Source organism: Puma concolor, chromosome B2 (genome assembly GCF_028749965.1).
Source record: "Puma concolor isolate L17-30 chromosome B2, mPumCon1.1.hap2, whole genome shotgun sequence".
Taxonomy (NCBI): domain Eukaryota; kingdom Metazoa; phylum Chordata; class Mammalia; order Carnivora; family Felidae; genus Puma; species Puma concolor.
Genome location: NC_141671.1, coordinates 141,914,359 through 141,939,211, shown reverse-complemented (window position 1 = coordinate 141,939,211; position 24,853 = coordinate 141,914,359). Strand labels below are relative to the sequence as shown.

Genomic DNA, 24,853 nt, shown 5'->3' with positions numbered 1-24,853 from the left:
CTGGACAAACCCACCAATGAATGTCTATTAGCTAGTTTCTTCCAACATTAATTATTCCATACACTGAGGCCTTTTTTTTTTTCCATTTCACAATTTTCAAAACACATCCGTGGGCACGATCCATTTGACCCCAACAACAGTCCTGTCCAATAAAGACGGTGATGTTACCCCCCACTTCATAAGGACGAAGCAGGTTCAGAGGGTTAAGTGATTCCCTCAAGGTCCCAGGACAAACAAATGCCAGGGTCAGACGTGGGGCACCAGGTTTCAGACAACCAAACCTTTTCTGGTCACAAGCCCCGCAGAAGAGCCCTTCACTTCCTCACGTTAAACAGCCCTCCACACCTGCAGGAATGTGGCCGAGGAGGTCGCAAACGCCCTGCGTGGCTTTCCATGAGCTCTTCCTCTGCTTCCCACACCAGCAGACGCCCTCCCCTATACAACTTTCCCTCCCATCACTGCAGCTGCTGAAGCACGCCCCCCAGGGATGTCTTTTACCTGGAAAACCCGTCCATCTCTCTGCTCATCCTTAGAATCCTAGCCGTCAATGTTCACATTTACGTGCTGTCTGGCTAATGGCTTTCTAGTCTTTAAAATTTCAGCAGTTGCCTCTTCTGCACATGTGATCCCTCACCCTGACTTTCTGTGTTTTGGGGAGCAGGATGGATGGTCCCAAAGGGCTCCCCCCTCAACGACTGTCAGTCCCTCTCTTTCTCTATGGATTCTCCTCCTGAGGCTGGGGCAGTTACCCCGAAGCACATTTGAGAGGCTCTTCATAATCCACATGTGTCTAGAATTCCTCGTCCCCCAAATTACACACACAGCCCCCTGATCCTGCCTCCCTGCCTTCACGCAAGAGGATTTCAATGGGTGGTGTTGCGTTGGAGATATTTTTTAATATCCAAATAACATTTCATAAGATGAAATATTTTAGTCATTTTAACTTAGTTGAAAGGCTTATTTTGGGATAAGGGTCTCATTTAATCCTCTCAGCTTGAAGTATTCTACAGCTACTGTTTACAGCGAAAAGTAATTTGCAAATTCTATACAAAATGCCAAGTAAAGGAGGATTATTGGAATGTGTTAAAGCCCACTAATCTTTCTATTATGGGATAGCATAGATGAAGACATAAAAAATTTTTTAATTTTTAAAAAGATACTGCATCTGTGAAATGTTCTGAGGTTTCTTTAGGTAATCTAGGCAATGTTACCTAGAGCTTGAGAGTGATGGTGTTAAAATTTACAGAATCTTTTCCTCGGGTCCCATTTATTATTCACCCTTCCTGTGTCTGGGCATCATGTGATCACGGGAGATTCACAGATGTTGTGCTCTCCTAACTCAAAGGGAGGTGATCAAGTTTGGATGACTTTCATGAAACAGACCGGGCCAAAGGCCAAAACATCAGTTCCCTAGGCTGACGTGTAAGGTCCCTAAGGCCATTGCCTCTCTCTCCTCCTGTACCCAACGGTGCAAAAGGGGACATGTTACTTCACATGTTACTGCCCATGATGTGGGCCTGTATGATGCTAGAGTTTCTCAGCACCCTGTTCCTCAAAAATAAGTCAATGTATTTTCTTCATAAACACCTAGGAATTGAACAACCTCCAGATTACATGACCTCAATTCTTAGACTTTGTGGCCCGGTGCACCAATGGGGGTACCGAAGCGGCTTGTCAAAGGTCAGTACTACGTTTGGGGCGAACGTAGCGTAGTAGGATTACAGGACTCTTGATCCAGTGCTCCATTCACGAAGGCAGGCTTCCTTTTCTCTCTCAAATTCATCAAGGTAGTTCTGAAGACATACTTCACACTGACCTATTTTGACCCTGTCACACACTACGCCTGCTCGTGGTCACTGGGGAAAAGACATCATCATTCAGGACACTTCTTGCAACTTCACTTGAAAACTTCTAGGTGCGCAGACACAAACCAAAAAGGGTAGAAGTTAGATAAATCTGCAAAAGACCCAAATAGTACAAAGTTAGCCAATTAGGCCGAATCAGCAATCAGGACGCGATGTAACCTAATTAAATTCAACAGTCTACAAAAGGGTGTGTTCAAACAATTTCCCTTCATTATGAATTCTCTAATATAGACACTTTCAATTTAACACAGGATACCGCAGAGGGGCACTTCTTTTCTGGGATCTTCAAAGTTACTTGAAGCTTCTTAAATTCCTATTTTTAAAGATGCTGAGAGAAATGAATGACAGCCCAAGTTTCAAGACAGTTGAAGTGTTATTTCAGAGCCCGCTGCAGAGCATATATCTGTGGTATCACAAGACTGCACAAAATCAATTTGAAATATTCAGGTTTTGTTTTGTTTTGTTTTGTTTTAATGGCAAGTCGGATTGTTCGAGGCCAAACTCCCGAGAGTCAACTGCTCCACAATGTCACCTTCTGCAAAGACCACTACGCTCAGTGGCAGACCGCTGCCCAGTGCCCCACGCCTCAATTTTCTGGCAAGGAGCCTTCGGTAAGAATGAACCCAAGAGCTTTTAAAAATAGCTGTCGCCACAGTTAAAATAACTAGAGCTTTGTGTGCTTGAGAAAAGAACAGCCCATGTCACCACTAGACAAAGCCAGCTCTTTATTAAGTGTGCTAATGGAGAAATCTAGTTATAGATCATTTTAAAAAGAGGTTTACTGCCAAAAGGGTTCTGTCCATTTCGAAATGTGCTCTTGCGCTCCCACGTCCATGGGGGTGTCTGATATGGCAGAATGAGCAGAACTGCAGACATGAACGACCCTCTCTCCGGCTTGCCATCCTCTCTGCTCTGCAAACTCAGCCCCCTGCCCCCCTGCGGAACTGCCCTTTCCATTCTGGGAATTACTAGCCGCACTCCTCCAATGAACATCAAGCAACAACCACGTGAGAAGGATGCCCTCCTTATTAAAGCTTACCTTCTTGCTTCCTACAGCTTTGGGGATCAAAAAAAAATTGGGGTACTAAATGCATTGACTGCCTATTCTAATTAAGCTCCCATAGCTGAAATAATGATGTTAGGCAAAAAAGAGAAGGATGCCCTCTTTATTAAGCTTACCTTCTTGCTTCCTACAGCTTTGGGGATCAAAAAAACTTGGGGTACTAAATGCATTGACTGCCTATTCTAATTAAGCTACATAACTGAAATAATGATGCTAGGCAAAAAGAGACCTAATTCATTAGAGTCGATCATCATGTCCACAAGATCTCAAAAGGAAGATATCCTGGGCATGCTGCAATGCCTTTGTGGCATAGGTACGTAGAAATAATGATTCTATTTGGTCTCCTCGGGTTTCTTAGAACAAGGCAAACCTTGGGGCACCTGGGTGATGCATGAGAGCAAATAAATGAGGCCAGGAGATTAAAACAAGAAGGAAACAGGGTCCCCAAATAGGGATAATAGTATATAAATGGTGGAGATTCAGGAAATTAAGTCATCAACTTATGACGACTCTAATGATTGACTTTTTCTAAACTCTTCAAATACATTAAATGAAGCCCTGGATTTTAAAAGTGAAAACTGCTGGGAGGAATGTTTAAAACCGAGAGAAACGACATAGATGTGCCCGTTAGACTGTGGTTCTTTTAATGGTCAGTATAGATTGTCTCTGTCTTAAACTCAACTATCAGTAGCCACTACCCAGCCTGCATAGTAATGAGGAACAGGAATGCCTCTCTAAAATCTTCCAGCTACAGCGTCTCCATAAAAAAAAAAAAAAAAAAATCAATACTCTCCCACACCTCATGAATACAGACCGGAGCCTGCTCCAGCAGTGTGCACTGACATTAATTACTATTAAAAGGGGGGAATCTTACCCATCTGTCTGTTAACTCTCCCCTGCTACACCGCCTGGCCCACCCAAACTCATGTTGTCACTCTTTCTCATTATTTTTAATGGATCCTGGTTCAAAGCGTGTGTGGGCTGTGCAATTACTGCTTGGCTGAAGGTGCAGTGTTCTCTCTGACGTCTCATAGACACTGAGTCCGGGAGGCATCCCAAGGACGAGGAAGGGTTCCGGGGTTTCACTGCACCGCATCTACCCGTCGCTTCCTCTTGGCCCCTCCTAACTGCATTTTCACGGTACTTTTATCAATGGAACATTTATCAGTTCACCTTTGGCAGGGCACCGCTGTCCGGGTTAGGACGCAGAATGCTTTGCACACCGCCCCGTGGGCACCGAACTGATCAAGGGAACCAATTACCCCTGTGGTCCCCTTCTGTCTCGGACTCACAGACGCATCCAAGGCTCCAGACTCTAGAACTGCTCGTGCAATCTATTCTCCAAAGAAGCCTGGTCGTTCTCAGTCGGAGAAGCACCTTATTTTATTTACCTACGACATCGACAAGTGACAGCAACAACAGCAATAATAATAAGGCTAACGCTGGTTTAAATTATTAGGGAATGATGTCAACCGTACAGGAGGAAGCTTCACCTGAGGTAGAGTCCATTCGGCAAAACGTTTTCTAAAAGGCTGTTACATTCATGCCGCTGCACGGTATGGAAGCTTCCGAGACGTGGTTCCTGCCCCTGGAAATCTTATTGTCTAGACAAAGAGGCCATTTTTAAACACACACATAAAATAAAATCAGAGCCAGCATGTTCTTATTTTCTTGGAGGAATGAAAAACCAGGAGGGAAAGTGGAAGAAACAAGTTTCATTACTGCAGCTTTTAAATCAATGTAGCTTTATTTCTATCATAAAATATTCACTGTAGCATGACTTTCTGAGTATTTTTGGAAAAGAAAAAGTAAAGCAAAGAAGCCACGGAGTATGTTAGCATTAAAGAAACTTAGATACCTAATAGCCCCGCCCCTTAATTTAGCAGACGGAGGGCTAGCGGCCCAAGATTTAGCTTCTGACCTATGGTCACAAAGGCCATCCCCAGGAAAGCCACATCAAGAAGCCAGAGCTTCAACTCTGTGGCCGTGAACTTGCATCCCTACACACTTCAACATTCATTCTGAAACTCCAGCCTTCTCCCACCCCTCATTTTGTCTGCTGTCTGCTGCTATCTATGTGCACATACCCCTGACGCTGTATTTATCTCTGTGAATAAAGCTAAAACATTTAAGAGCCTGGAGGAAACCCAGCCAATAATTTTCTCCACCTGTCTCATTTTACAAAACAAAAGATTTGAACACAAAAGGCCCAAGGCTCGGGGCGCCTGGGTGGCTCAGTCGGTTAAGCGTCCATCTTTGGCTCAGGTCACGATCTCACAGTTCGTGAGTTCGAGCCCCACGTCAGTCTCTGCACTGACAGCTCAGAGCCTGGAGTCTGCCTCAGATTCTGCGTCTCCCTCTCTCTCTGCCCCTTCCCTGCTCACGCTCTGTCTCTCTCTCTCTCAAAAAATAAATCAACATTTTTGTAAAAGGCCCAGGATTTGCCGCAAGGCATAGGGGAAGAACGGTCCCCCAAGACCCAAAGCCAGGGCTTCTAAGACCTAGTCCAAGTTCTACCTCACATGCGCCCCTTCTGCTCTGGGGCATGGCCTCCTTCTGTCTTTACTAACTCTTGTCTATCCAGGTTACTGCTGTAGGTAACCTACTGTTCACCTCTGGCCACCCCCATCCCTCACTCCTTAACTTCTAGGGGCTCCAGGAGCACCATCACCGTGTAACCAAACTGGGCTTTTTCCTCCCAGAACATTTCATATACTAGAGTAGAGATAGAGCCAAGGATTAATAGCTTACATTCTCCTTCCTTACTAACTGTACGAGGAAAAACAATCCACTCCATTTTATCAACGTGGAAAAATCAGAGCCCGAGACTGATGTGACAGCACCAAAACGAAGTGTGTGATGCTTAAAACGTCCCAAAGTGGACATGCAAGATTATTTGTGAAAATACATAGAGACTATGTGAGTGGTTTTGCAAATCTCTCTCTAAGCTTACACAGAAAGAATTGCATTCTTGCTATTATTTCTGTAACTATCCACACCAATTCTCAAAACGCTTTCTGGTTCTCTCAAGCAGGAGAGACCTAAGGACTCACTCCTTTGGTCCAACCCCATCCTTCTTGTCTACCCCCTTGCTATCTTCTCCCTTACTCTGTGCATCATATTGCCTCACCCACAGCATAGGTGGACAAAAGGTTTTGTTCCCTCTGCTATTCTGAACACGTTGCTGAACCCCACTGAGGCAGAAAAGGATAAGTGGGTCAAATTGCTTTGTGTTGCCTGCATAAATTGAGCCTTTATCAGGCAAACAAGAGGCTCCCGGGGAAAAAGCAAGGAGGGTTGATGTAGGTGAGAAGAGCTGCCATGCAAACAGACCCAGCAGTAAACAAAAGAGAAATAGAAACACAAGAAAGATAACAGAAGCAAAAATAACACTGAAGGGCTTGTGACCTGTCAACGCAACAGAGCAGGGTAACGGGTAAGAGAGTAATGATCAACAAAGACGGCGAGTCAGCCAGAGAGGGTCTAGCGAACCTGAGTTCAAAAGAGTGAGACATCCTTCCCACTCCCAAGGCCGTGTGCTAGGAGGAAGGTGGCGGTGCATTTAGAATCCCAAGCAGGGAATTTAGGGGAATTAGGAAAGACTTGAGTTCCAGTCCTGGCTCCCCAGGATCCAGTTCTATCTCCTCAGGCAATTCTACCCATTCCCACAACCTCGGGGTTTTTTCTTCTTTAGATGAAGAATTGGACTAGACTTCAAAGAACTCTTGACACCCTCAAATTCAATGAAGACTGAGCCTCTAATGTTTGGTAAAACAAGGGTCAGTACCAACGCCAGCATTAGACAGAAAGAGGCATGATTACACGGCAAGTACACAGGCCAGGCGGTCAGACCCCTCTGGGGTCAGGTTTTTCTGGTGCACCTAATTGCCTTTGCGACCCCGGAAAATCTGTTTGATCTTGCCGGACCTCAGTTTGCTCTTGCGTCAAACACAGAGAATAACCATATGCCTCGTGGGGTTGTTTGGTCCCCGACCTAGTATAAGTCTTCCGCCATTTTAAGTTACGTCCCTTCCAAGGGAGGAGGACGCCGTACGTTATACACACCCACTGGTACAAGACTAGCCTGCTGGCAAACCGATCGTTAATAATGCACATGATTCTCATAAGAGGTTGACATAGGATGGGATTTATTAAGAATTAAAATGTTCACTGTCTCAACTGCCAAGAAGATGGTGGTGGATTGTGTTCTGATTCTGTAAATCTCGATTTAAAGTTCTGAGACACTCCTTTTATGTTTTATTCCTGATAACACTGGATATGCATGCCTCTGTGGGTGTGTGTGGATACGGTTGTGGATTTGGGGGCTCCTTCAGGCAGACCCCCACGTTGTGACGCACTGCTGGCCCCCCCAAAATGACTGCTCAAAATGCTTTTTTTTTTTAAATTTTTTTTTCAACATTTATTTATTTTTGGGACAGAGAAAGACAGAGCATGAACGGGGGAGGGGCAGAGAGAGAGGGAGACACAGAATCGGAAACAGGCTCCAGGCTCTGAGCCATCAGCCCAGAGCCTGACGCGGGGCTCGAACTTACGGACCACGAGATCGTGACCTGGCTGAAGTCGGACGCTCAACCGACTGCGCCACCCAGGCGCCCCTCAAAATGCTTTTATTTAATTTCCCATGTCCTTTGTTGGCGCACGAATATCGCTTTGTAAGCCTTTGACTTTGGCTGAGTTGGGAGCATTTATGACCCTATCATATGTAACGTAAACATCAATCTGCTTTCCTATTTCTTTGCAAATTCAATTATTTCTAATTACATAAAGGCATCATTGATCAAGTAAGCATAAAAACCAATACAGAAGAGTTTAATCTCTTAAATAAGCTTGTACACTTCAAGGAATAATTGAATGTTATAGTATTTAATACAAGGAGATATCTTTATCGTTGATAACTGGCCCAAAGTTAAAGGAAAATGTCTGAATCCCATCATGTTATGTATTGATTTCGTTCAAATTGAAAATATCTGGATTCTATTTTCATTTCCTTTTCTTCTCTCTCTCTCTCTCTCTCTCTCTCTGCTACTCTCTGCAGGCTTGGAAATGGGTTTTAGGCCCTGTGGTCTTATACACGTGTGAAAGAATAATTAGGTTCTGGCGGTTTCGACAAGAAGTTGTCATTACCAAGGTATGCATGTAGCTTTATGTCTGAATAAAAGCCTGAGTGTAGATGGAAATTTTTTATTAGCCCAAGGTTTTAATTTGCCATTTTTATTGCAGAACTGTCTGTAATTTAGAGGCCCATCTTCTGTTCTAATAATTGCTCGTATCCTGCGCATCTTTTAGTGTGACTAATTTTACTGAGGACAGGGATCAGGGCTCCAGACTGGTACACAGAATTCTGATAAAGGTTTACGGTGCAGCATAGAAGTCATCTCTTTTTCTCTTTCTTTCCGTTTCTCACTAGGGGACTTGTTTCGGGGGGTGGGGGGGTGAGGACGGGCAGGAGGACTAAGCTTTACATTGGTCATGGTAACTTCCAGTACAATCACTTCCTTCAGCACACGAAGTCGGGGATTTTGCAAGCACACAAATAATAGAACTACATTTTCAAGGGCACACACTCCCACTTGGGGCTACTGGCGGAAGATCGGGGAACAATCACCCTCAGGTTCAGAGTGGAAGTATGACACGGAGCCCCACCTAGTGAGTGAGGGCTCTGGGATTTTTTGCAAATTTGCACCCCTCCGCACAGCTCTCCAAGTTTTACCATGTGCTGGAGGAAGATGTGAGTACCTAGACTAGGTACCTGTCTGGGAGACTGAATAGTACCAAGTACCCTGCCCCCGGTACTTACTCCGGTAAAACCCCCGGAGGTTTTAAACCTCCAAGAAGAAATGCTGTGCTCACCAAACCTATATTGCTAATACAATATTAACAGAGTACTCTATCTCCTTAACTGTCTTCATGAAAACAGATGCATAGAAATTGCTTCATATTTCTGTTTTAAGCTCTTTCCATGTTGCTGCTTTTAAGTTAAGCACCAAAGGATATCAGGCTACGTCAAAAGCCAGACAGTAAAACTTCTGGAAATCCACTAGAGCCGTTACTAGGGAGACAATTTAACAGCAGAATCAGAACAAATATCAGTAGGGAGATGGGAAACAGAACTAATGATTAAAATGCTGTGAGATTCTCTTCCGAATGGAAAAATCCTGTCACAGGATCTAGACGTTTGATTTTGTTCCCACCACCTCCTGACACAAAAGGGGCCATGGGGGCCTAGAGAGATTGTTTGTTTGTTTGTTTGTTTGTTTGTTTGTTTTTTCAGAAAACGATGGAAATCGAGGAAGGGAAATTAGTTCTTTCCTTCCGGTAAGCACCAAGTTGCAAAGCTCTTTTTTGTTGTTGTTTAAGTTTATTTATTTATTCTGAGAGAGAAAGAGAGAGAGAGGTAGAGAGATTGAGAATCCCAAACAGGCTCCAATCTGTCAGCACAGAACCCAATGTGGGGCTCAACTCACAAACCATGAGATCATGACCTGAACCAAAACCAAGAGTCAGACGCTTCACCAACTGAGCCACCCAGGTGCCCTGCAAGGCTCTTAAAAAAGTGATTAAGAGGGGCGCCTGGGTGGCTCAGTAGGTTAAGCATTGGACTCTTGGTTTTGGATGGGGTCATGATTTCATGGTTTGTGAGTTCAAGCCCCATGTCGGGATTGTCACTGACAGTGAGGAGCCTGCTTGGGATTCTCTCTCTGCCTTTCTCTCACAGAATAAATAAATAAACTTAAAAAAAAAAAAAAAAAAGCAGTAAGAGGAGTCCACCTAAAACTCAGAGCCTAAGCAGGACATTGGAAAAGACCCAACTAAAACAAAACAAAACATTTCACAGTGAATTTGAAGATTGGTTTCCACCTAGAATGAAAAAACTCACAGGGTTGGGGCACCTGGGTGGCTCAGTCAATTAAGAGTCCGACTTCGGCTCAGGTCATGATCTCGTGGTTGACCAGTTTGAGCCCTGTGTCAGGTTCTATGCGACAGCTCGGAGCCTGGAGCCTGCTTCGTATTCTGCATCTCCCGCTCTCTCTGCCCCTCCCCCACTCATGCCCTGTCTCCCTACATCTCAAAAATAAACATCAAAAACATTTTTTTGAAAAGAAAGAAAAAAATCACAGGGTTAATGAACCAGAGATTGAGAAAATGTACAAATTGTTGAAAACAGTAACAAACTCAGACCTACATTTTAAAAACATGGAGATAATTCTGTATTTTAAGAATTCTGTAAGTATTTTAAGAATGCATAATTAAGTGCAATGGCCGATAGGCTAGCTTCTATTCTCTTGGTCCTGCTCAGCTGTGCTACCCAGAGCTTGGCCATTTGAGACCTAAAGTCACAGGCCAGACACGACATGGCACCGGGGTGCAGCTACCCACATCTCCCACAGCACCCCGAAGGAGACGATCGTCACGCTTGTTAGAGTTGCCCAGCCAGATATGAAAGGGATGGCCAAGATCCTTGGAAGTTGATGGCAAATGGTATATGTACATTATACCTCAAAAGAGCTGATTTCAAAATTTAAAAACGTCTGATGGAGCAAAAGCCAGTCTCTTCTTCTTTAACCTGAGGGGGTAAGAAAAAACAAATGATTCTCTTGCTCTGATTTAGGTGGTGAGCCACCCATCTGGAGTTCTAGAACTTCACATGAAAAAGCGAAACTTTAAAATGGCGCCAGGGCAATACGTCTTGATACAGTGCCCGTCCATATCGTGGCTGGAATGGCACCCCTTCACCCTCACGTCGGCCCCTCAGGAGAACTTCTTCAGTGTGCACATCCGGGTAGCAGGAGACTGGACGGAAGCTCTGTGTAAGGCCTTTGGGGCAGGAGGACAGGCCCGGAAGGAGTCCTGGAGCTTGCCAAGGTCAGAGCCCGTTTCTTTTTTACACACAAGTTAGAATTGTAGAACAAATAAGGCATTTTAGTGCATCGACGTGCTTACCAAACCCAGCAATATCTTTATTCTAGAAGGGCAAGTTTTAACCCATTTTTTAACTTTGGGAACCTATATAAAAAGTTTTATTTAGTAGATTCCCAGTAGAGGCAAGTACATTTCTTTAAAAAAAAAAAAAAAAAAAAAGTTCAACAAAGGCAGGCAGCGATCCAGGAAGAAGGAGCATTTTGCTTCCTCAGCTCCAAAACCACTCTTGGCTAATTATATGCAGCCTGTGATGAGTAAGAAAGCCCTGTGAACTTTTCTGCTCTTACAGTCGGAGGTCTTTAAATTATATTTGCCATTTTGGTCTTCATAAGAAGGACACTTCAAGGTCAGAATGAATCCGGTGGGCCCCATCCACTGGAGAAGGTGCTAAACAATTACAGATGGAAGTTCATAGAAGGACAAAGTGATCTGAGAGTCAAGAAAGGTAGTTGTGCCCCTTCATTCAGTCAGTCCTGCATGTGTGTATACAACAAGTGTCAATTAACCTCCACCGTGTGTCAGAAATACGGAGATGCCCAGGAGCTGCCTCCATTTTCTAGGACCCCGTGGGGGCCGATGGAATCAATATCAACCTGCACGCAGAGGAGCTCGTTGTGCTGCAAGGGAGATGCACGGGGGGCGGGGTCTGAGAAGGGTAAAGAACACCAGTAGCACGTGGACTCATTTCCTAGGGTTGTGGTAACAAAGGAACACAAACCGGGTGGCCTAAAAAACAGAAACTCATTCTCTCCCAGTTCTCGGGGCTCTGGGGCTGAATCTAAGTGACAGCAGGGCTGAGCTCCGTCTGAAACCCTTCGGGAAGAATCTTCCCTTGCCTCCTCCCGGCCTCTGGGGGTTTGCCAGCAATGCACGGTATTCCTTGGCTCGCAGCCTCCAGCCTTTGTCGTCACACGGTGTTCTTCCCTCCGTGACTGTGTCTCCGTGGCCTCTTCTTATAAATCCTGGTCATATCGGATGAAGGGCCCACCCTCCTCCTGTATGACCTCATCTTAACTTGATTAATTACATCTGCAACAACCCTGTTTCCAAATAAGGTCACGTTCTAAGGCACCAAGGTTAGAACTTCAACATATCAGCTGGGAGACACAATTCAACCCACAATGACAGCCTATTCAGACAGGCCTGGGCACCAGACCGAAGTCCCACCGTAAATTACCAGGCCTTGGCCTCTGTTAGCAAACAATGGCTTAAAGTCGATTCCCACTCTTACAGCTGGATTACCCAATAAGCAGGCAAAACCCACGTTCAAGGCCCCCGAAAAACACGGACACACACAAAAAATGTGGAGAAAAACGGTTGGAAGAATTTGACATTTCAAAAGATGCATCAAAAGATTCCCTCTTCTCAGGGCGCCTGGGTAGTTCAATAGGTCAAGTGTCTGACTTCAGCTCAGGCCGTCATCTCATGGCTTGTGAGTTCGAGCCCGGCGTCAGGCTCTGTGCCGGCAGCTCGGAGCCTGGAGCGTGCTTCGGATTCTGTGTCTCCCCCTCTCTCTGCCCCTCCCCTGCTCTCTCTCTCTCTCTGTCTCAAAGATAAATAAACATTAAAGAAATTTTTAAAATTAAAAAAAAGAAAAAAAAAGAGAAAGAGAGATTCCTGCCTCCGCCATCCTTGAATGGTGTCAGGAACTACCAGGCAGTAGCCACCGACGTAAGAAACTAGGTGGCGAATGCTGTCAGGACGCACTTAGGATTGGACTTTCGGAGGGCAGGGCATTGTCTGTCCCTGCCTATATGTCCGGGGCCTGGCACAGTGTCTGATATGTATTGGGTACATAGTAAATATGTAATGAAGAAATTAACGAATACCCGGACCCAATAGGGATGCTTCAGCTCATTTATTTTAACAAATATTTACAGGTGGCAAACTAGGCACTCGAATAAACATAAGGCTCAGGACCTATTTAGCCAATCGTCCCTCTTCCCCCCTCCCCATGAGACACTGAACTGTAACCGTGTAGCACTGGGCTTGGTCACGTTCACTAGGTAGGAAGAGTCACATGCCTTCATTTCAAAGCCTGGAACTGAAGAATGGTGTGATAACAAACCAAGTACGGTAAAACCTCGGTCTGCGAGCACAATTCGTTCCGGGACATGCTTATAATCCAAAGCACGGGTATATCAAAGCGAATTTCCCATAAGAAATGATGGAAACCCAACCCAATTATTTGGGTTCCACAACCCAAAAATATTCATGTAAAAATGATTCCGATACTGTAATATAATACGAAATAACAAAGAAAACACACAATATTAAAAAAAATAATAAACAGATTAACCTGTACGTACCTTTGAAAACCTCCGTGGCTGGTGTGAGGGAGACAAGAGAGAGGAGGGTGGTTGTGTAGGACGACTTTCACTATCACTAACAGAATCACTGCTATCTGTTGGCTCAATGGGATCTTTTTCTTTTCACGCAACTTTAACAAAGAACCTATCCAATGACCTACAATGAAGCAAAGTGTTCCTAAGCTTACTCAGGCATGGAAAAGCAAAGGACTGTCCATAGGGACTCCGAAGTGACAAAAAATACCCCAGTGCCAGTTGTGGGCACTGTCCAATGTTCTGAAACATCAAGGATTTCTGCCAAACACCACAGCCTGAGACCGAGCACCTGAGCATGGGAGACGATCACCCAAAATCATTGTGAAGAGAGAGAGAGACACACACAAGACCTATTAGCTCAGTTGTGATCATGTGACATGCAGCGTCACATACTGCTCATACAGCAAGACATCACGAGTTTATCAAACTAGAAATGTTTGCGTGTCTTGTGGAACACTCACCCAACGAGTTACTCGCCATCCAAGGCTTGACTGTATAAGCATCATCTCTGGAGACAAATCAGCTGACAGTACCTAACTACTACTTCATTTAAGACCTTCTCTTTTTTAATCATGGAAAGGAAGCAATGTAGCAGAATTCTAAGATTCAGAATGCAGTGCAAAGGCCTAAAATCGGGAGTAAAACTAGACACACAGAACGTCCCTGCCCTCCTTTTGGTGTTGCCCAGATCAGTGCTTTCATCCTGTCTCTAGCCTGGTCTCTGCTGTCAGTGTATACAGTTGTCTGGTCTATCAACCAACCTTCCCTTTCGCCCACCAGCTGGCATTTCAGCCAATACCCCAACAAGAACTCAGTCACGTTTCTCGGTAGTCAATATGCCTTCTATCTGTGGAGTGCATCGTCAGCTCAAGGCCCAACATGATATGTCCTCTCCCCCACTCCCCCCCCAGGTCTCCCTGGGCTTCTCTGCCCCACCTCCTGCCTTCCCCCCCCCCCCCCACCACCACCACCTTGCACTCAGCCGTTCTTCCAGGCTTCCTTCTTGTTTTTCTCTTCTGATCACCTTTACCACTTCTATCCCCTCCATCTGGAGCACTCTTCCCCAGATCTCTGCTTGGCTGCTCCCTTACTTCCCCAGGCATTTATTCAAATGTCTCCTAGTGAGGTGTTTCCTTCCTGCCCCGTCTGAGACAATGACCCCCAACTGAAGCTCAATAACCACTTCTTCCCGTGCCCTGCTTCATTCTTCTGCATGGTACTTAACACCACCTGACACACGAAATATCTGCTCCTTTATCTGTTTACCAGGTATCTTCCCACACTAGAATGAAAGTTCCATAAGAAAAGGGACATTATCCATTTGGCTCACTTTGTTGCGTTCAGTGCCTAGAATAGGCCCTAACTCTTAGTTGGTACTCAGTGAATATTTATTGAAGGACTGAAAACGAGTTGTTGGAAACAGTGCAGTTTCCCTTCATTTGTTAAACTCACTGATCTCTGCCTCTGTACACGTGTAGGCATATTTGTCTAACTCTTCAATATATGAAGAATCAGAATTTTACTGGATTTCCTTGTTCCATTTTATCTATTAACGTTATTTTGTCTTTGAATTGAATCAAACACATGGGAGGGAGAAGTATAATTTTTCACTGCTTTGGACCCAGAAAGGATTTTTTTAAGTTTGTTTATGTATTTATTTTGAGAGAGAGGGAGAGAGAGAGAGAGAGAGACTGAGAATGAAAGTGGGGAACTGATAGAGAGAGAGAGGTAAAGAGAGAGGATCCCAAGCAGGCTCTGCACTGTCAGCATGGAGCCCACTTGGGGCCGGAACCCATGAACTGTGAGATCATGACCTGATCGTTACATTTTAAAAAAATTTTTTTAATGTTTATTTATTTTTGAGAGAGAGAGAGGCAGAGCATGAGCGGGGGAGGGGCAGAGAGAGAGGGAGACACAGGATCCGAAGCAGGCTCCAGGCTCTGAGCCGTCAGCACAGAGCCCGACGCGGGGCTCAAACCCACGAACCGCGAGATCATGACCTGAGCCGAAGTCGGTCGCTCAACCGACTGAGCCACCCAGGCATCCCCAGAAAGGATTTAAACCAGCCCGAGGAATCTGTGAGGCCCAGGCAAGAAGCAAACCTAGACAGAGAGCTGGAAAACTTCTCTATTCTGTGCCCAGGAAAAGGGAAGAGGATGGGAGATATTTTAAAGCACTTTGCCTTCTGAGGTAAAATGGAGGAAGTTCTCAGAGTTGATGCTAGAGAGTTCAGTGACTAACCTGCTTCCTAGAGCCAAGGATTTCAGTTCTGACAGCCTGGGTTCAAAGCCCAGTTTTGCATGTGCTCCTAGAGAGTACATGTCACTGTGTGCCTCAGTTTCCCCGTCTGTAAAATAAAGATGATAATCGTAGTACCTAAGAGTTTGTTTAGGTTTAAAGGTGACAGTCCTTTAAAAGCCCTTAACATGACGCATAGTGGAGAAAAAAAAAAAAAAGGCTGGCTGTTATTATTAGCAAACCATGAAAGGTCACCGACCGCAGAGATGTCCGTGACAGCAATGACCACAGGGAGGACGTGTCTATGAGCAAAGGCCATGGGTTCAGAGAGTCGAGGGTGGAGGTCGATGAGGCGGGTGGGTGTGCTGCGGACCAGAGCAACAAGGAACTGCACGGCGTGGATGCCGGAAAGGGCCGTTTTCCAAGCGGCATCCTTAAACTCTGGATCCAGATGGAAGAGGAAGTAGCTGGGTGAACTGGACGAAAAAGAATTTGGGCAAAGACAGTCGATTCAGGATTGCGAGAGGTCTCCAGAAATGGAGACGTTTTGGTCCAGAAAAGAACAATCAGGGCGTCACGATAGCTGCCATCAACCGTTGAAGGACCTGAGACAAGAAAGGGAAGAGAGCCGGTGCGCGTTTCTCGGGAGTGTGGTCAGAAGACAGAGGTCGGTGACACGTGCGAAAAACTGTCTATTGCTTTCAACTGCCCCCCTCCGCCCCCCGCCAAGTTAACAGCAGAATGCGATCAGCTGTCGGGGTGGTGGAAGGAAGGATGACTGTATTATCTATATTATCAGGGCAGTTGGACCAAATATTTTCTCCTGCCTCTTCCAGCTTAGATGCACAATTCTGATTCTGAGGAAATTTATCTATTGTGTATTTCTGTGGATTGTGTGACACAATTCTTCTTTGGGTTTAATTGTTATCTTTTCAAATCAGTGTCAGAGAAGTCCCAAATACAACTAATTATAAAAACAATTAACGGTAAGACATTCTAATCCTTGGACAGTTTCATTTTTTCTCTCTCAATTCCCCTTACCTAATTATTTATAAAATAATCTACAGTGGGCTGAGATACTAACCCTTTCTGGTTAATGACCTTTTATTTTTATTCTTCCATTTCCATAAATCAATATGTAATAAAGCCTTATTAATTAAGATTAACTTGAAGAGAGTTAATTTGAATTATTAGGAGGTCTGGCATATGGAATATTTAAAAATAAAACCCAATTGAACTTTCATGAACACAAAGTAAGCCCAAATGGGCCAACCTCGGGTGCCTTCTACAGACACCCCTTAGGGAATGGTTATGAATAACTTAGAAGCCTTTTAATTAGCATATCTCTGTTCATATGTAAATGTGTGCTTTTGGAATAGTTGAGGTTATTTAATACATTCTGCTGACTGAAATATTTTAAACATTCCCTTTACAATTTATTCAACAAATTGTTACTGAACAGCTCCATGCCACAGAGCATGCCAGGCGTTGGGATGCAGTGGTGAGCAAGGACAGACCCGGCCCCTCCCTCCGGGGAACTTGTTGTCTCGTGATCAAGAGAGACACAAATCAAATCACGCGCGCACACCCCAAGAACTGTAAAACTACAACAGTGATGCAGACTACAGAGGAGGGGTACATGGGGCTATAAAGTATATAAGAGGGGATTTAGCCTTAGTGCAAAGGATCCACGAAGCTCCCCCAGGAAAATGATGATTGAGAGAAGACCTAATGAAAGGGTAACTATGAACCAAGACAGGGAGAGAGGAGGAATCGGGACCGAGGATTCCTAGTGATTACTTGGATTATCACATGCAAAGGCCCTGTGGCAGAAGGGGGGGTACTGTGTATTTTGGGGAAGGAAAGAAAAGCCAGGTGGAGAACTGGTGTTGAGAAATGGAGTCGAATCCGGGGGCCAGTCTCTTCCGGACCATGTTAAAGACAATCGTATTTATTCAATAAATATGCTTCATCCTTACCAAGAAAAACTTGCTAAGCAAAGACAAAACGTCAGTGCCGTTCCCGGCCTGATCATCACAGATTTTGAGCTCACGTAATCTGAAACAACAAGTTTTAGAAGTTCCACATACCTGACAAATGATCTCAAAATTATGCTTATTCCAAATGAATGGCTTCTATTAGATGAAAATGATATGAACGCACTAAGATGTGGGACTGAATAAGTGAAAACGGAGAAGAATAGCAAAAGGACACATAAGGCTTCTAAACCACCTTCTGCTTTATTCCTTTGATGGTGGAAGAAAGGAGAGGAGGGAAGGGGAGGGAAGGGGAGAGGAGAGGAGAGGCGAGGCGAGGCGAGGAGAAGAGACGGCCTCTTCTACCAGGGCCAAAACAAGCTTCTAGAAATTGTAAGAAGAGCCGGCCACGGGGAAGAGGAGTGGGCTCAAGCCAGAAAAGTCAGGCTTTGTCCTACCATGAATGCACCTGGGCTGGCCTGTCTGGTCGTCCCCCCGCGAGTCCAGGCCCCCAGTTCCTCATGTTAAGTCTAGGCTCTCCAGACAGGGCATTCTCAAGCTCAGAGCCAACCCCCCTGCACCCAGTTACAAACATCTTGCAAAGAGCCGTGCTTGAGGGTGGCTTTGTTTTCGAGAGCGTCGCGTCTGAACGTCACCAAGGCCACATTCTGTGATTGCAGGCTGGCGGTGGACGGGCCGTTTGGAACCGCACTGACGGACGTGTTTCACTACCCAGTGAGCGTGTGCGTTGCTGCAGGAATAGGGGTGACTCCCTTCGCCTCTCTCCTGAAATCCATATGGTACAGATGTGAGTCGCACACCCAGCTGAAGCTGAGCAAGGTATGGAAAAAATCATTAGTTCACACTTAACGTGGATTAAGAGGTTCCACATCCTTCTATCTATCATCTGCCAATTCCTGGGGAGGATTTTAATTAACTATGAGGGATAAATTCAAGGATCCTTAACTATACTTATGTTCTTAAAAATCTCCATTCGGTATTACATTTATGAGAAGGGTTATGTCTAATCTTGTTAAAGATGACAAGACATAAATTTTATTGCTTCGTTGCCATTACAGGACATGTAATTGCTCATGTCAGTAAAATATGGACAGGCTGCAAATGGCTCTGTGACTGGGCGACAGTTAGTGATATTAACAGGAGGCCTTTCCCTCAGTCTCTTTGGCCTGATACTCTGGTTGCAGGATGCAATTCAACATCTTCCTTTCGTGCACTCGTAGCCTTAACAAGAATGCCACGGTTGGAACTCACTGGCCTGCTTACTTGATATCGCCAAGCTCAGAATCTCTTTTGTCATGTCTGATGTGTTCTGTGACTAGACACCTCCATGGTTACCTTCCTTCCTTTGTCCTGCCCAGAGACTGTCCGTACTTTAACCCTCCGAGGCCCAGCCGTAGACACCAGAACAGCAGGAGAAAGGGACCCACGTTGACGCCGAGGGGTGTCAATTCAGGAGGACTCGGGATATTAGGCGAGCCCGGTTCCGGTCCTGATTCTGTCACTTCTCGGGTTCACACTTTGGCTACACTTTCCCACCTGTCAAAGGAACTCACTTAATTTGATTAGCATGTCTGTCTAACATAGTTGGATATGAACATTAGTCTTATGATATGGCCCACAAAAGAGAACTCTGTGGTCATAAGAACTTAAAGTACTACAAATCTCATTCTAGGAGGTTCACATCATTTCTTGCCCTATTAAATAAGTTCTATAGAAAAGAACCTCATTCGGTTTTGTTTCACCCACTTTTGTCAAGCTTAGTTAGCCATGGAAACCTTCTCCACCTAGCATTTATTGAGCAAGAGCATTCTTCAAAGCACTGGGGCAGTATGAGACTAGTAGAGCTCTAAAGTTGGGGCTTTCCCAACTAAGAAATAAGAATAAAACTAGCTATCATTTCGTGAGTTTCCAATGACAGGTGCTTGACATACACTTTCTCATTTGATGGTTATAACCTTCCCAACAACTTTATAAAGTAGATAATACCAAGCTTGTTTTCCAGATAAGGAAGCTGAAGGTTAGAGAAACCAAAGTGTGTTCCCTAAAAATACATGGGTAGTAAAAGGCAGAATCAGGATTCAGATTAGATCCATCTGGCTCTTTCCATGACATCACCAACGTATGGTAGATATGACTGCCGCCATTGTGTTATAGGCAGACTGTGGGACTCCTGGCCAGAGGATCCGCCCCAGCCTCACTCCACCCTCACTAAATGCATCACCTTGAGTGACTCAAGTCACCTCTCTGACTGGGTTTCCTGATCTGCGAAATGGAGAAATAAGGGCCCATATCCAACGGGGAGTTTTAATACCAAAGAAGACAAAGAAATAATGTAATGTGTGAACAATGTAACGTAAATGTGTACAGAATGATATAAAAGTTCATTATCACTGCCAAAGATGTGGCTCGATTACCACTTCTACTACTAATAGCTTAGACCCATCAAGCCTTGACTACCTGGCAGATGGGAAGTTAGGCGTTTTACACATACTATCTCACATCATCTTTTGAAGGAACTTATCATTTTTATTCCCATTTACAGATGAGAAAAATCGAAGCTGATCACAAAGCTAATAGGAACGATAGCTTGTATTATCAAATTGTCATCATTGCCCTTTCAGATAAGTGACATCCTCAGTTTAGTCCTGAGGAACCCAAAGCACAGAGAGCTGGGAAATAGTAGAAGGAGAGTCCGAATCCAGACTCTTCTTTTGCTAAAGCCCATCGCCTCTCCTCTCTGCCACAGTAAGTTCCAACAAAGTGTCTTAGTCTGCTGGGGCTCTTAACCCACGATACCAACAGAAACGTATTTCTCACAGTTCCGGCTGCTGGGAAGTTCAAGGTCAACGGACTGGCTGACGCGGTGTCTGATGAGAGCCTGCTTTCTGGTTTACAGATGGCGGTCTTCTAGCCTATAGCTTCCCTGGCAGAAGGGGGTGAGGGAGCTTTTTGTAGTCCTTTCTTCCTTTTTCATCAGCGAGAGTCCGATTTGTTGTCTCGCAGTTCTCGACTCAGTGAGGAAAAAAATAGACACAGAAGTCTAGAAGTCTGGAGTCTTTTTCATAAGGGCACTGGTCTCATTCCTGGTTCCTCCTGGATAAACACATCACCTCCAAAATACCCAACTTCCCAATATTATCACTTTTGGGGATTAGGTTTCAAAATATGAATTTTGGGGGGACTCAGACATTCAGTCTATGGTACAAAACAAGTAAATCAGCTACTGTTCTATTTATCTGGGCCTCACAACAATGCTTTGTTATGGTTTATGAGGATTTCTCAATCCCCTAAGCTTTCTCTCTCCTCTTGCTGTCTCCCAAGTAAAACTCACCCATACAGGCAGCTTCTTCCTTCATGGTTTTCCCAACACTAAAGGTCATGTTATATTTCACATGAAGATGGTGATGGTGGGCCTGACTTTCGTTGACTGATTCGCTCAGTGAATAACTATTCAGCACCTACTACGTGCCAGGCCCTTGGATACAGATGTGACATGCCTCTCACTTTCCTCACACCAGACTTAGAGCACCCCACCCTTCTCTCAATATTCATTAGCCTTATGCTTTTATGTCATGTTCACAAAGGATCTCATTTTCCCTAACTGATTCTGAGCTCCTTGAGTGCAGCTTCTTTGGATATGCATAATGAGATACACAAACACACACACACACACACACACACACACACGCTATAATTTTTTAATAAATCACGTAGTGAATAAATGTCTCCATGCCAAAACGAGTGAACAAATGGCTTCTATGCCATTTTTGATAAAATCCTAGTTTACGAAGATTAAGTCATGTTTATTTAACCAAAAAAGCGATCTGTTCAGTAATGTTAGAATTCAAATAATATATTTCAATTATTTTACTACAAATAGGAAAAATTTTTATAAGAACCCACAAAATCCTGACACCACCTCCTCCTTCACTATTTCATTGTTATTTCTGGGCTCTGTGTTTGGGGTTTCTCAAGGCTGTTTCAGCGGGAGGGTTAAGCAGTTACCACAAAGCTATAAAACAGGGACATTGATCTCCATCCCAAAAAAACCCCCCAAAAAAAACCAAAAAAAAAAAAAAAAAACAGAAGCCAAAGGATTGGAAATAAAAAAAGATGTTTTTATAACTTACAGAAACTGGGGGCAATATTGGGGCAATAGTCCACCAAAAATAAAGGTCAGAATAATGGTATATGGCAGAAGAAAGCTAAAAGCATAGAATCACAAAATAACTTGAGAGGTCTTAACTTCCCAGCTTTGCATATGACCATGAAAGGTCAGAGTCTGTACTTAGACTGGGAAATGAGGAAATGATTTGTCTGAAGTCCCCCAGCTGGTTAACCGCTGAATCAGGGTCGGACCGTGTGTTTCCAATTTCCACATCAAGGCTCTTTTATGCAAGAGGTGAGATTTCATGCTATTGAAAGTTTAGGCTGCAAATTATGCTTAAGATTCACCTTGTTAGAGTCTACATGTAGCAGAAGAAGTTTAAAGAAGTTTTTCTGTTTTAAAGCCACTCTGTGCTTGTTTGAGTACAACTATCATTAGGCTTATGTAACTAATATTTGTCAGGACCGCCTACGTGTTTTTGAAATATACATACCCTTTCCATGAAACTGTCAGCATCTATATAATTTTTAAGTGCAGGGGAGCACAGCAGTACATATTTATCTAACAAGCGTCCTCACAAGTATAGCTCTGGACTAGAGTTTTCAGATTGTTCTCTTCTGTAGTAAGGAAAGGGGAAAATGCAGCCTAGGGGTTCTGAGCTGGAATTTTAAGCCTAGATGGTTAACTGCAGTGAGATGCAATTTCCTCCTCCCTGTATAAAAGACCGGTTGGCATAAAGGCATACATTTTTACATACAAGCCTGACGTTGCAAGCCTACAATACTAACAAAACCGAAAGTTTTGTTGGTTGTTAACCATTGCGAACTGTTAGCTCTTCACCCTTCTCCTCTGCCACGTTATTCTAGAACACTTCTAAGTTAAATGCAGGAGAATAGCCAATAGGACGCCTGCTGCTTCTTTAGGATCGTGTGTAGCATTTTCTATTTGAAGCCGGGGTTTTAAATTTTCTTTCTAACTATCTTTTATTTTTAAAGATGGTGGGGAGGAGGGGGAGAAATGGTTGGGAGGAAATTTCCCAAGAAGGCGAAGTTAACAGCAAGTTAGAATGATGGCTTGCCAGGGGGGAAGGAAATGGGGAAAGGCTGTAATATGTGAAAAGAGGTGTTTTCAACACAGGAGTAGGAGTCAAACTTCACTTGGTGGAAGGCAGATGCGCACAGGACACATCTTCGGGATGAGGGGAGGAGGTGTGGGTGGTTGAGGAGTCCCTGATACAACTTGAAGGAAGCTGAGTGCTGGGCGTGTAAATACCCCCTGGCAATGAATGTCCTCCAACGCCTGCCTAACGGGATGATTAATTCCACATCGCACTCGATTTGTGAAGAGAGCTTTTGAAAAAAATTAGGACAGTTTGCTTGTGCAAACTGTCAAAATGATGAATGAAATAGGTGTGTACAAATGGGGAAGGGGGGATTGCGGGCATCGATATATTGGCTTATACATTTTAGTTCCCCTAATGTCACGGCCGTGTAGACAGGGCTGAGAGAACGGCCAACTGGAAGATTTGGTTCATTTTCTTAACTGCATATGTAATCTTCAGACTATAATAAGATAGATTACCAAAAAACTGAGATAATCTCATTTCTTCATAAATTGTCTTCCTTCATCGCCTCAATAATACATAACCATGATAATGGGTATTTATAGTGTGTCCCATGCAAGATGGTCTTGGGTTCTTAACCTAATATAATAAACAGATAATTCAAATAAAAAGACAGCATGGGCCAGTGGGAACAAGGCAAGGCGGCCAAGAAAGGCAAAAATCCATACTCTACTTAAATATATTAATAAAACAAAGGAGGGCCTGCTCTCTTTTCTAATGAATGAAAAATGCACTTAATTTAATCTGTTTAGTTTGAGAAATTATTTGCTTTCCCTTTTCCTCACACTGGAGCTCTGGCCACTCCTGGAATTGATCACCTCTGCTAACCACTCACAGTGCTGTAATAAATTGAACTGGGACACACGAGGCCACGTTTACCTCTCCAGAAAACACCCGTGCCCCCCCATCGTTCCCTAGACAGCCTCAAAAGACTTCAGTCCCCTATCAGGACTCACCCTTGCCCTGTGGGATAGTGACTAGTATTAATAGTTTTGATATTGTGGTTTATTAACCACACAAGCCATACGAGAGTATAATGTCCTTGTAAAACATTCAAATAAAACAGTCAGAAATCTCCCTCCATTGGCCTTCCTCCCCAAAGTAACCACCACCACCACTTTGTTCTCTAAGGGGTTCACCATTAAACATGGGGGTGTGTCTCATTCCCTTGCTTCTCCATGCATCTGCGCACGCACACCCACCCATGTGCATATCACGGTGTTATTTTATTCGTACGTAAACAGAGATGTGGGTAGGGAGAGACAGAGAGATGTGCACTTTGTTTTGTTGTTTTTTCCCTTTATATAACATGGCTCAGCGTGCCTTCAGCATCAATACCTAGTGATTGACTATCATTTTTTTTCAATATCTGAAGTTTATTGTCAAATTGGTTTCCATACAACACCCAGTGCTCATCCCAAAAGGCGCCCTCCTCAATACCCGTCACCCACCCTCCCCGCCCTCCCACCCCCCATCAACCCTCAGTTTGTTCTCAGTTTTTAAGAGTCTCTTACGCTTTGGCTCTCTTCCACTCTAACCTCTTTTTTTTTTTTTTTCCTTCCCCTCCCCCATGGGTTTCTGTTAAGTTTCTCAGGATCCACATAAGAGTGAAAACATATGGTATCTGTCTTTCTCTGTATGGCTTATTTCACTTAGCATCACACTCTCCAGTTCCATCCACGTTGCTACAAAGGGCCATATTTCATTCTTTCTCATTGCCACGTAGTATTCCATTGTGTATATAAACCACAATTTCTTTATCCATTCATCAGTTGATGGACATTTAGGCTCTTTCCATAATTTGGCTATTGTTGAGAGTGCTGCTATAAACATTGAGGTACAAGTGCCCCTATGCATCAGTACTCCTGTATCCCTTGGGTAAATTCCTAGCAGTGCTATTGCTGGGTCATAGGGTAGGTCTATTTTTAATTTTTTGAGGAACCTCCACACTGTTTTCCAGAGCGGCTGCACCAATTTGCATTCCCACCAACAGTGCAAGAGGGTTCCCGTTTCTGCACATCCTCTCCAGCATCTATAGTCTCCTGATGTGTTCATTTTGGCCGCTCTGACTGGCGTGAGGTGATATCTGAGTGTGGTTTTCATTTGTATTTCCCTGATGAGGAGCGACGTTGAGCATCTTTTCATGTGCCTGTTGGCCATCCGGATGTCTTCT

General features: G+C 44.3%; 1 protein-coding gene across 1 annotated transcript in view; it reads left to right on the top strand.

Annotated features, from left to right (window-relative positions):
• Positions 1–24,853, top strand: part of NOX3 (NADPH oxidase 3) — a 62,522-nt gene that overhangs the window by 15,471 nt on the left and 22,198 nt on the right. Inside the window, exons 7-10 of the mRNA XM_025925661.2 lie at positions 2,347–2,476; positions 7,985–8,077; positions 10,559–10,812; positions 18,109–18,268. Of these exons, the coding sequence (XP_025781446.1) occupies positions 2,347–2,476; positions 7,985–8,077; positions 10,559–10,812; positions 18,109–18,268 (637 nt within the window). The remainder of the gene's footprint in view (positions 1–2,346; positions 2,477–7,984; positions 8,078–10,558; positions 10,813–18,108; positions 18,269–24,853) is intronic.